The following is a 13,036-nucleotide window of genomic DNA, read 5'->3' as shown; positions in this document are numbered from 1 at the left end:
CTATTATTTTCAATGTACACAATCTAAAATACCTGATTGCAAGTCTAATTTTTACCTATTCTAGGGAGTTTTTTACACTTTGGTAATACCGATAAAATCAAGTGTCAAAATTTTCTACGTCATAGTGTTAGTCTATGGTCCAAATAGTTGAATGAAAATAGCCCAGTGTGGCACCTATATTTTAGTTTTCTCGTTTTTCTGCATTTAGGGGTCAAGTTGGACGATATTTTTTAAACATGGAGATTCTAAAATAAAATAGATAATAGGGTCACTAAAACATTAGATAAAAATAATTTATAGTGTAAGTAGGTACGTATTTTTTGAATTTGATAACATATTAGGCTGTATATATAGTGTTGCTTTAAGTACAATATATTAAAATAAAATCTTGATTAATATAATTATTTCTCGTCTTGTTAATATCAAGAAAAAAACTTTAATATTATTGTCATTTTATTTTGTCTATGTTTTGCAGCAGTGTAATTTTTGCGACGCAAACACTGGCCGAATATTTTTCAATTTTCAAAATAGTGGGAGGAGGAGCAACGACATTGTTGCATTTTGTTGTTCTTGGTGACTTAGTAGTTTCATTTGTTTTTTAAACATTTACCATTAGGTACAGCGATTCAACACTGTAATCAAATAATGGATCAAACATACATAGACCAGTCTCATAAAAGGCAACAGAAAATAACGAAAGCCTTCGAAAAGCAATCGAGTCGCGGTGAGTGTTTACTTTGAATGTTGTCAAACATCGACCGCAATTGTTGAAATTAACTTCTTTACTTTTGTTGGAAATTCTGTGACATTGAATGGAATACACGGGATAATATATTCTATATAATATCTTTACAATATATAATTCCGTACGCTACACGAAATTCATCGAATACGGTTGATGCCTTGTGTGAAAGTTTCAACGTCTATGAATTTCGCGTTTATTTTTAATATTAGCAAACAAAAAGATGTTGCATAATATTAATTAGAGCCTCCCTTGGTTCCTTTAACAATATAATTGAAGCAAATGTCAGTTGAGAAATTTTCTCAGTTCCTATGCAACAAACACCCTACCTAATATGTTATTTTGACATTTAAAATGTTCTGTTAGTTAAAGTCAGTGATAGAGGCGAACTAACGTTTTAATAGGCAACACTATCGGATTATTATATTAAATCCACATATTATATATACCACGTTACCATTTAATAATTACAAGATAAAAAGAACTTTTTATATACCTACAACGTTTTTAAATTTTCTGTTGAATCATATAAACTTGACTTGACCAGCTTAAACGATCAAAAAAAATTGTACTTGATAGAAATAATACTGAAATGTCATTTTGACATTCATATTGATTTCCATAGTAACGCACGTATATATTAATAATTTAGTTGCTAGGACCCCCCCCTAGCAACCAATAATGGTGTCGAAATAATTTTTCATACAAAACAGAATTAACTGAAAATGAATTCAATTCTACTTAAAGATGGCTAAAAGTATTTAAAAAATGGGTACAGTTCGGTTACAGCGGAAAACACATTTTGAAAATACCCGATATACTGGATTATTACTTAGTTTGGGTTAGGTTAGGTTAACCCAACAAATAATCCAATATATCGGCTATTTTTAAAACGTGTTTGCCGCTGTATTCCTCATAACCGAACTGTGCCAAAAAATGCATTGGCATCGTGTTCTGATATATTCTAAAAGTTTCAAATGTCTAGCTAGTCGGGAAGTTAGTTAAAAATCCATTGCAAGATTTGTACCGGACAAAGAACCACCGGACAGATAACAATACGAGCTAAGAAAAACGTTGTAAAAAAAGTCCAATGAACCACTCAATCTCCATCAAATACCTCTTTATAAAGCTATTAGAATTTATAATGTAATGTTTTCTTTATGTTTTATTAATTTTGTTTTTAACTTTTATATTATTTATTGGAAAGAAAAAAATCTGTATAAGTCTGTTTACTGGAAGCTAGGCGGGAACAGCGGTAATTGCCATAGCCAAAGAGATTGAAAGACTGAAGAGGGAACACGCCATCATTTATGTACAAAAAAATACAAATCGGAGAAAGACAGTTGGTAATGTTGGTATTCTGGAGCTACTACTTCAAGTTCGTGTGGTAAAACAACATGGCGGATGTAATATTGTTATTCTTTCGATCTTGAAAGAAGTAACATATTTTATTAATGGAAGAATACAAATGAGTAACAGCATTTCGGAACAATATGCATACTATTAATTATTTATACATTGATAGTTTTTCCTAAAAGATCTTTTACAATAACAATTCACAACTTTTACATCAAACGTCAAATGGTTGTTTATTGCGAAAAATCCAGGGCCGTATGCATAATATTATTTTGAACCCAAAATATACGATGTTATATTTTTATTTCATAAAATATTTTCAAAAATAAAATACTTACATCCTTGTGCATTATTTTTTCTTACCCTGAATCCTAATAAAGTTTTTATTGCGGGAACTTTTTATAATGAAAATACGTTTATCATAAATTGGTTGTAAGCTTGTGTTGATAAAAAAAAATACTCAGTGTGGCGTTTTTATGTCCGAGTATGGCCCATTTGCAGCAAAGTGTACCTAATGTCAGAGAAATAAAACTTTCTCTCACAAAACGAGTACACACTGACATTTGTGTGCTACCTCTGGGGAGGAGTCCAATCTCTTTGGCCATAGCTAATTTAGGCAAAATTCATAAATTCAAGGATGATAACCTAACCTAACCTAAAAAATAATCCAGTATATCGGTTATTTTGATAATTTGTTTGCTGCTGACTTCCACTAAACAGACATAATTTTAACATTTTCATTTATGTATTGTCAGACAGAATAACATACTGTGTCGGCGTGGTAGGTACAAGTCAGTCGACGTTATATCTGTTTCATTTGACGCATTGAAAATGTATATCTGTTTCATATCGGGCAATGACCGAATCTCGCGACATGTTGCGACAGAATGTGAAGAAAGATTATGGCGAACGTTGTGCTTTCTCTCCATCTCACATATGAAAAATGAGATAGAAAGAAAAATTTTATTTCGGCATATCACCAATTGACCGCGCTGTTAGCGAACGTGAGACATATTGTGTGTATGGGAATTACACACACATGTTGACGTATTAGACGATAATTATAAGTCTATATGACATTGTACATATTATGTAGATTGTAAGATATTTATTTTTGGAGGGTCATTGACCATTTGACCTAAAGGGCCAGCCGCTATTGATACATACTATTTTTGATTTTTTTTTTTGATTTGGGGTAGTGGAAATTATCGGCGGGCACCCGGGCGGCAGCCATCCATGGCGCGGCCCTGATTACAGCCTACTTGAAATTGTACATACCTGCACTAACTGATAATTTTTAAAACACTGAAAAAACCTTTGTTCACTTAGGACATCCAGAAACGAAAATGCTTGGAAATCAGTAATTAATGTATACTTACAATATTGTATAATATAGCATACCTGTTCTTCAACATCTTTGACTTTTATTTCAGACAATGAAGATGAAGAAACGTTGCAGTTGAACGCGAATATAAAAGAACACAGGGAGGAGCTGAACAAGCTGGAACTGTACCTATTTCAGCTGCAGAAGAACTCCCTGCCTCAGCCGAAGCCGTTTCACGCCAGAGGCACTGATGCCATTCGAAACGAGGTCGCCTCACTAGGCGGAAAGGTATAATAATGCCACTGCTAATGAAGTGCGCATTCATTTCATTTTTATTAAGAGCATGAGTAAATTGAATTCCTAAACGTATAGACCTGTCAACATATGGGCATTTTTCCGTTCGTTTTATGAATTCATCACAGTGCATGCGTCCTCGGCTCATTGCGTGCCTCAAACCGGTTTCAAAATGGTCATTATTCGTGATTAAAGCAAGCAGATTCGTCATCCTTGGATTTCTGTTCAACACTCCAGCAAGTTTGTATTTTTTGGAAAGGTTCGGTTGTTCATGGAGCTGAGTTTACGTTTGAGTTGCGCATGCTGCTCACACCCCGCCGAACGCTGTTCACTCAGGCCGCACACTAAGACAGTACTTTTCAAACTGGGGGGCTACGAAATATTTCAGTATTTGAAAAAAAATCATAAAAACGTAATCACTGCACATTAATATTTCCCAAACTTAAATGAAGACCAAAGTACAATTGGATAAGAACACAATTTGCTAAATCCTTAAAATATGATTATAACATGGGCAGCTCAAGAAGAATTGATTGATATTTGATCAGATAATTGTCCTTGAAGTCGAATTTAATGAAAGAAGTCTTTAGAAGAATTTTGAATAAGGCAACAGTAAGAATATCCGTCAATCGCAAAAGCAGCATTCCTTTCCTTTCCTTGCAATTCCTTTTGCGACAACATACCTATGCGAAACAGCATTTTTATCATTACTGGTATTAAAAAAATAAACACAGGTTGTACTTTTCAACGGAGACTTTGGAGCAAACCCTGCGAATTAGCATTTCGAACATTGTACCGGATATTGATGTATTATGTAAAAATAATGCAATCACGCCCCTCTCATTAAATTGTTTTTAAATTTTTAATAAAAATCTGCCTATAATGATAATTAATGGTAAATAAAGTACTGTTGGTCACAAAAGACTAAATTTTTTTGGGAGGGAGCCATGGATTATTTTTTCTGATTTTGGGAGCCGTGGTATGAAGCAGTTTGAGATGCACTGCCTTCCCAAATTTGAACTCTCCATCTGTAAGTGAGTTTCAGAAATTCCATCACCATTCATCAGTAGTAATAATATTATTATTTTCTTTGGTTACTTACCTCTTTAAATCACTAGTGTTGAACCTCATAAATATTTTCTCCTGACTCAGGTGAACCTGTCGCACAAATACAACGACCTGAACGCGATGCAGTCGGAGGCTTTGAGATACTTCGGTCTCACGGTGAAGGATTTCTCGGACACGTCGTGCACCATCGCTTTCGATGTCGTCATCGAGAAGCAGAAAATTGCGCAGTACGCTGTGCAATTCGTGTCCAAAGGTAAGCAACCACAGCAGATTTAAGGCATAAAGCCCATTGACGCAGCGAGTGCGGCGCTCGCGCAAAATTTCTACAAGTGGCGCGTAAATCATCAAAAATACAACGTAATCAAATACGCCAGCGCCCACTGGACTTAACGATGCCTTGCGCGCCGCCTGCCGCATGAGTCACCGTTTTTCGCTTCTCGGCGATACGATTTAATGAAAATACAAAGAAGTCCATTCATTGAACACGGCTACCAAAATTACGCTGCTTGAGGCCTCGTCGATCGACGGGCGAAAAGCAATTATTTAATTACAGAGAACCCATTGTTTTATTTTATTCCGTGTCATTATATTTCGCTGGTTGAATAATGTCGTCGTAAATATTTATTACAAGCCCCGAAATAATATAATATTTTTATTGCTTTGTTATGAGAGACGCTGTAAAAATAATTGTTTTGTGCTGCTTGGGCCGCTTATTACATAGGTGAAGGGTAATGCGCGGCGAGAGACGTGTGATTATGGTTATGAATAAACACTGCATTCGCCGACTTCGCCCGCTCGACGCGTTCTGTGAGCGCTATCGCTAAGAGTCACATTCAACTGTTTTGGTAATAATTATATAACAGAAGAAGTGTAAATAAATACTTGTTAAAAATACAACCGAGTAAATAAATTGAAAATGAAATTCTGTTTACGCAAGACCATATGTGTGTCTCCCTGATAATTGTGACTTATGTGTGTGTTTTTCCTGGTTACATGTAAATTGTACGTAAAACATTTCACCGTGGCACAGTTCGCCGTGAGCTTTCTTATGGCAGTGGTCTCCAAACTTAATAAGGATGTGAGCTACTTTCAGAAATTGAAATTATCTCGTGAGCTACTTATTCTATACATATTCCTCATCCTTTATCGTACCATACATACTATTATTATATTCCTTAAAATAAAATAGGATATCGGACTTCTAATAAAACGTAAAATCTGCACTTTAATGCAAATCTTGAAATAAGTGAGTAAAAGTAAAAATAATTAATGAAAAGAATGGCATTCACTTTCCTTCACAATTTTTTCAATTCTCGGTGAGTACTTTGTCACTCCCATACGAATGCAATTATCAGGATGTAGGTATGTCTGTGAGTCTGTGAGTCTGTTTCTATATTTACTTTTAATCACTTTCATGGAAAACGTTGATAAGTAGGTAGAACAAAACAATGCCTTTATTTTGAGCGCAATTTAAACTAAAATTTGATACTTTTCTGTTGGGACGAAAGGCCATACGGATTATACAGATGACGCAACACTCGCCGAATAATAACATTGAAATTCTATCGATTCCATTCCTGATGAAGCGGCATCTTCTTAATTTTCAACGATACAGTTAGATAGTTTTTCAACGTCAACATTTATAAAAGGAGCTGAAACAAATCGTCCAAGCAACTCAACTCACCAAGAGCACTTTGCCGAACTCCCATCTCACACAAAGCATTGACATAATGATAGTTAGACAATACGTTGCGTGTAGAACATGGAGTGATCACTGACAACGCTCAAAACATGGCAGTAAATACTTTATTGGAATTATTTTAGTGTCGGATTGAATGTCAGTGAGCATTGCGCCTAAGGTTTTCTTTTTAACTCTTTCAGATGGGAACACATGGGAAGTGAATAAATTTCACCTGCCGTCTTGCTTCAATCTCCAAGCTCTAGCAGACCGAGAAGAAATAATGACAGTGGAGTATCTCACGCTGATGCATGAGGGGCTATACGCGTGCCACGAGCGGATACTTCAGGTTATACAGTTACAGGTAATGAAGGGTGAATTTTAATAATTACACACCCTATCCCAACGAGTGTCCGTTAGCTGTAACTTTGGCCATGTCCGTCCCTTAGTTGGAGCACATGCCGCCTCCAAGAATTCCTGTCGCTCACCAATCATCTTGCATCATTCCATGTCATGCCAGCATTTCGTAGTTCCGCTGTATACACTCTGGTAGATAGTATTTAGTGGCTTTCCGGAATCATACTGACACGAAGTGCATTTGGGCGCCTGAATAGTATCTTCAAAGGTGACATATTAATTGTGCTACCAGTGCTCAATATCATTTTAAAAGTGGAATAAGGACTACAAAAAAAATGCGTTTTATTAAATTAATCAACTCAATATCATGTGCATATGGTCGTGACACATGTTTCGTATGTGCACATATTGTTTCATGTTTCAGGAGTTTGTGCCTTCACACGTGCAAATTTATCCGGTGAACAACACTGCGTTCGTGGAGGTCATCTTCAAGATGGTGAAGCAAAACTCACAGGACTATGAAACGATAGACGTAGTACTGCAGATCACCTATGACCAGTTCCAGTCGCTGCCTAAGAAAATCACTGTATCACAGAACAGTAAGGGCATGTCATTCATTTACTTTTTTCATCAGTTCATTTGAAAGTGAGACAATTCCGTTGTTCAGGTGACGTCTAGACTCTAGAGCAGTGCTTCTCAAACTTTTTCCTACAACGGCCCCCTAAATCAGAAAAAATAAATCCAAGGCTCCCCTCCCCAAATATTTTAGTCTTTAGTGACCAACAGCACTTTATTTACCATTTATTATTATTATAGATACTGTGCAAAAACATCTTCTTGGCTATGCTTCTAAGCGCTGTTGTTTACTAAATGGGAGGAGCTTGTTAGTTTATAATGGAAGTGCGGTTAAAAATGGGCGGAGCATGTTAGTTCACAGTTTTAACACGTAGCCAAGAAGATGTTTTCGCACTATAGGTACATTTTTAATAAAAATAATAGAGCATTTCGTTTACTTGCATGTAAAGCAAAAATTAATAATTACAAGATAAAAAGAAATTTTTATATACAACGTTTTTAAATTCTGTTGAACCATATAAACTTGACTTGACTAGCTTAAACGATCAAAAAAATTTGTACTTGACATGTCATATTGATTTCCATGGTAACGCACGTATGTATTAATAATTTAGTTGCTAGGACCCCAGACCCCCTAGCAACCAATAATGGTGTCGAAATAACTTTTTATACAAAACAGAATTAACTGAAAATGCATTCGATTCTACTTAAAGATGGCTAAAAGTATTAAAAAAATCGATTGCAAGATTTGTACCGGACAAAGAACCACCGGATAAAGAACCATCGGACAAATAAGAATACGAGCTAAGAAAAACGTAAAATAAAACAAAAACTAACTTCAAATTTATTACAGCTACTGATTACAAAAACAATTTAATGAGAGGTGTGTGATCGCATATTTTTACATAATACAGTGGAACCCCGATCTACCATTCTCGCATAAATCGTTTTCCCGCACAGATCTTTCATTTTTGAAAGCCAAACACCCATAACAACCATGTTAAATAATCCCGCATTAACCGTTCCCCGATTTATCGTTTTCCTCTGTTGTCTGTTCTCTGACGTCTCACGGCGGTCAGCGTAGATCGTTGGATCCACTAGTCAGCTGGTGTAATAACGTAGTGCTCGTAAACCCCTCGCAACTTCCATACCTTGCCACGTCACCTCCAGTGACCTTTCTGTCCAACATTTTTCACACCGGTAATTGATTTTATTACCAACGTGCTGGCACATGACGACACCGACCAATGGATTGTCTTGTGTTTTGGAATGCGAATAATTCCCTTTTTATAATTATTTGTGTATCTTTATTTTTCCCAGTTATGGACAACCGGCAAGAGTTCGTGGGGGAAGAGCAATTCGAGGCGATGCGCTCCTGTCAACTGGCCGAGGGCTTCTTCAATTCAGTGCGAAAGTGCGAGGAGAACCTTTTTTACTGCCCCACCGACGACGAGCTAGCCGATCTGATCTACGCCAGAAACCATGTAAAAATATTATAATGTTGGAGACGATCACGATTGTTTTTTATCATAATCTCTTGATAATAACCTCTGCAACGAGCCCGAAACATCGAGGAAAGAAGGAAGAAGTCTATTATGATATGTAAAAAATACTATTTGTAAATGTTTCACTTGGCGGTGGATTTTAATTTATTGCATTGACGTAGGGTGCCTGATTGCTGAGACTTTTGCTCTTATTTAGAGGCGTTAGAGCAAAATGTCGCTAAACGACATTAGGGGTTAACATTGTTAGATATTTCTTTATTTTCTTCCATGTCATGTTGTGAATGTCTTAAATTTGTAATTTGTAAAGTTTACTTCTTCTTCCACGGCGCTACATCCCGAGGTGGGATTTGGCCTCCTCCATAACCACTCTCCACTCACTCCGGTCTCTCGCCACACTTTTCCAGTTACCGGATTTTCCTATATGAAGCCAGTCCACTTCTACGGCGTCAGCCCATCTCCTTCTTGGACGGCCTCTGGGTCTCTTCCGTTGGGGTAGCCACTTTGTCATGATACTTGGCGCTCTAACTTCAGGCATTCTTTCCACATGTCTCGCCCATCGTAGTCTTTGGGACTTACTGTATCTTATGATAATTTGTTCAATCAGCTCTTCCAACTCGTGGTTCATTTTTATTCTGTAGTTCCCATTTTCCAACGTGGGTCCAAAGATTTTTCAGAGTATTTTACGCTCGAAGACAGCTAATTTATTTTCCTCGTTTTGAATTAAGCACCAAGCAACAAGCAAGTCTCGCAGCCATAAGTGACCACTGGCCTTATATCGTCGGTGTTTTGTAAAAAGGGTGAATCATATGTATTAGAAGTTTACTTCTTCGGCCTAGAATTTTCGACCCCACCAGTCGCTTGCAGGCATGCCAGCATTTATTCCCGGAGATAAGGCGGATTTTTATCTCCTCCGCTGTCTTATTTTGGCTATTTAGGCTGGATCCGCGATACGTGAACTTTCATATGCATGCTGTCCTATGTCTATATTCTGCAGCGGAACCTGATCGCGTGTGCTGACCATATACTTGTAAAGTTCACTACAAATGTAAAATAAGTAAAATTGAATTTATTGATTCTGATTGTATTTTTGTCTCGCATACAGTTAACCCACATTCATCGCGACGTTGACGAGTGCCAATTCGTTATATCATGATCGATTTTTAATAGTTTTTGTCCCATTGTTATCGATAAATTTTACATAATAAGACAACCAGAATAAGTGTATATAAATTCTTTTTTACAACGCGGAACAAAATGAATTTTATTTTTGTTATTAATTTTGTCTAGTTTATGAGTAGTGTTTTCATATTTTAAATTGCTTTGTTTTTCAAATTCCCCGTCAGTCGTAAAATTTTACTTATCGCAACCGTGTCCATATCCCCCGCGATCAATGTGAGGTCACCTGTGGACTTACCAATATTTTCAGGCACTATTTTCTGTGTATCTTTCAAATGTGAAATTGTTTGTTTTTGCTTTATATCTCACCTATTTTGCTGTAACACACGGTACCCATTATATTTTATCTTTACAGTGTCAACAGGAGCGGATCGTTGAAGACAGGCATCCAGAAATCTTACGCAACCTCCATCGAGAGGAAAGTGACAGCGATGCGGACACCGTTTTTACGCATAACAATGATATCCAAAATAGACGTCCTGCTAAGCGTCCTCACACCGCCGTCAACTTGCATCCCATAGAATCACCGGACTCGTCAAGCAATGAAATGGACTTTTTGACAAACCACAAAAAACCATCCAAGTCAAAAGTCAACCGTCCGCGGTTGCCTCAATCCAGGGAGACGGCTAACGGACACGCCGATGAGAGATTCGAAGACGTTCCAGTTGCAGTCAGAGCCAAGAAATCGACGCAGAGTATCAACCGCAAACAGACGAAACGGAACCAAGAAAATAGGCATAATAACAATCAAGATAATACGGATGCTGAAAGTCAGATTTACGATCCGCAAGAGGACGAATCGTTCATCCGCCATATTAGACAGGGCAAAGCCGCACCTAAAGCGGTCAAAAGGTCCGTCAAGAAGACCACGAGAGATTTGACGTCTTCCTTCGCCAGCTCTGACGGTCACAACGAGTCGCAACTGAGGAGGACCACGCGGGTTAGGCAACCCAAGAAGAATTTTCATTTGACCTCTCCCAAATTTAAATAATTTTGTATTCTCGTTAGAATGCGATCGAGGATACCCTGAAACATTCGAGTGCATACGGTACCCTGTGCCAATCAGACTTTTAATTAGGATTAAATTGAACTAAGTACAAAAGTAGTAATTTAATATCAAGGTCAAAGTGTAATTGTAAATTCAATATTCAATTGCAATATTTTGCTGGAAATGAACTCTCGCTTTCAAATGATCCGTTATTATTATTTATAGAAATGACAGTGTCAGGTTCAGGAAAAACATTCAAATTAAAGAGATTGCTATGAAAATAATGGCAATATTTTATATACATTATATTATGCTATATTTACTTTGGATGGATATTCTGCAACAGGAAAGATATTGTAAATCCTCGGCAGTATTGAAATCTGTTTTCATGAATTTGTCTTGGATCAAACTCCTACTTCTGCCATGTCCATGTGAGAGATTCATCTAGCTAGACTCTTCTCAAGCATGCCTTGTGCACTGCTACCTCCATACATTTCACCACATAGCTTTAATACTCTTTTCTTTACTTCTTAACTCAGCCGGGAGTAGGGAAGGGTTCACAATAAATAATTCATAGCGTAAGTTAACCGTTATTATTCACCAAGTATCTTACAGTCACATATTACAATAACTTAATTTAAATATAATAGCTTTATCTTATAACATTATCTTTAATCCCAACTTAAACATTTGCTCACGTCCTTAGATGTCATCCCACTCGAACGAATTTCTCCTATCATTTTTTTTTGATTTTATTTCTGCTGTTTGCTTCCTGTCGATTTCGACCTTGGAGAGCCGACAGGCTGTCCGAACACATCGTATGAGGTCTCTCATCCAATACAGATCGACCTGTATGTCACGCCACGTCTCTAACCCTTTAAAGTCGACTGATTTTAATATTAATACAATTAATTATTATTATAATTACTTAGTAAATATTTTCATTATATTTGAATGGTAGGTAGGAGGAGGGTTACTTACCTATTCAAGACCAGCTGACTAATATACTGGAGGGCGATGATCCGGTCTTTTCGTACCCTAGAGGGGCCGTTTGCTGAAGGCAGACAGTTCTGTCGGTATTAGCACCTTTAGGTGATAACCCATCATTGCCTTTAACACATTGGTCGCGATGGGGGTCAGCGGTAGCCGGCACTGGGTTTGTCCGAGGGGATAATGAAGACCTACGTTTGAGTTGTTACACAGCGCCGGCGGGCATGCACACTGTTTATTATCCTATATGAGGTGATCGGCATGGCTCTTTTGTATGTCACTGCAGCTTGGCCTGAGAACATTCTTTCAAAGTAACTAAGGATACGCTCGTTTAATGTAGAGAATGTAATGAAATTGTACATAAACTGAAAAAAAAATTACTACAGTTAAGGGGGGACATGCTCGTCGAAGGTCAAAATTGAGTTTTTATTGTATTTTCAAACCATGACTCTGGACACTCCTTAAACGTTGGAGATAATCTATTTATATAATTTTGAAGCCTTATTATCCTTTATAGTTATTTTGAACATTTGATGACTGCATACAGTATTTTTGTTACATAAAATAGTATTCTTTTAAACCTCTCGCTCTAATGTTTTAGAATATAGTCATATTTCGGTACATAACTGTGCAGCGGTGTTAAAATTTTTTACATTTATTAATTTTTAAACGCATTTATAAAACCATTAGAATAATTTATTACGAGATAATTTTTGTAAAATATTCACGATAAAAAATTATATTGATAATCTCTGTGATCCCAAATTTGACAAGAATTAGGCATTTTATTATTCAAAAAATCGGCAAGATTAACACATTTGAAGATAATTTTAAAGATACTTATTATAAGCTATGTCTTTGACCATTCAAGTGTGATAAACATCTTATGAATAATGATTGCTTTATAATAATTATTGACCTAAGAATAAGGTAGTGTTTTTTTGAAATACGCCATTTCTTTTGTCATTCCCCAGTGGTTAAG

At 36.6% G+C, this 13,036-nt stretch overlaps 1 protein-coding gene across 1 annotated transcript; it reads left to right on the top strand.

Moving 5' to 3' along the window:
* The first annotated feature begins 524 nt into the window (after positions 1 to 524).
* LOC147068890 (uncharacterized) lies at positions 525 to 11,198 on the top strand. The gene is made up of 7 exons (XM_085951244.1): positions 525 to 724; positions 3,532 to 3,710; positions 4,869 to 5,037; positions 6,666 to 6,826; positions 7,244 to 7,418; positions 8,716 to 8,879; positions 10,432 to 11,198. The coding sequence occupies exons 1-7, from the start codon at positions 646 to 648 to the stop codon at positions 11,065 to 11,067; spliced, it is 1,563 nt and encodes a 520-aa protein (XP_085807370.1). The 5' UTR covers positions 525 to 645; the 3' UTR covers positions 11,068 to 11,198.
* Positions 11,199 to 13,036: the final 1,838 nt, after the last annotated feature.

The sequence above is a fragment of the Rhyacophila brunnea genome, unplaced genomic scaffold, assembly GCF_057557595.1.
Source record: "Rhyacophila brunnea isolate RB1 unplaced genomic scaffold, BYU_Rbru_1.0 scaffold_24, whole genome shotgun sequence".
In the NCBI taxonomy this organism is placed as follows: domain Eukaryota; kingdom Metazoa; phylum Arthropoda; class Insecta; order Trichoptera; family Rhyacophilidae; genus Rhyacophila; species Rhyacophila brunnea.
Note: the sequence above shows the minus strand (reverse complement) of the source record. Positions and strands in the feature narration are given on the sequence as shown.

What these genes read in the sequence shown, in the direction of transcription:
- LOC147068890 (XM_085951244.1), top strand. Translation starts at nt 646, where the DNA reads ATGGATCAAACATACATAGACCAGTCTCATAAAAGGCAACAGAAAATA. An exon ending in TGTGCAATTCGTGTCCAAAG is followed by an intron (nt 5,038 to 6,665) that starts GTAAGCAACCAC and finishes TAACTCTTTCAG; the next exon opens with ATGGGAACACATGGGAAGTG. An exon ending in TGATCTACGCCAGAAACCAT is followed by an intron (nt 8,880 to 10,431) that starts GTAAAAATATTA and finishes TTATCTTTACAG; the next exon opens with TGTCAACAGGAGCGGATCGT.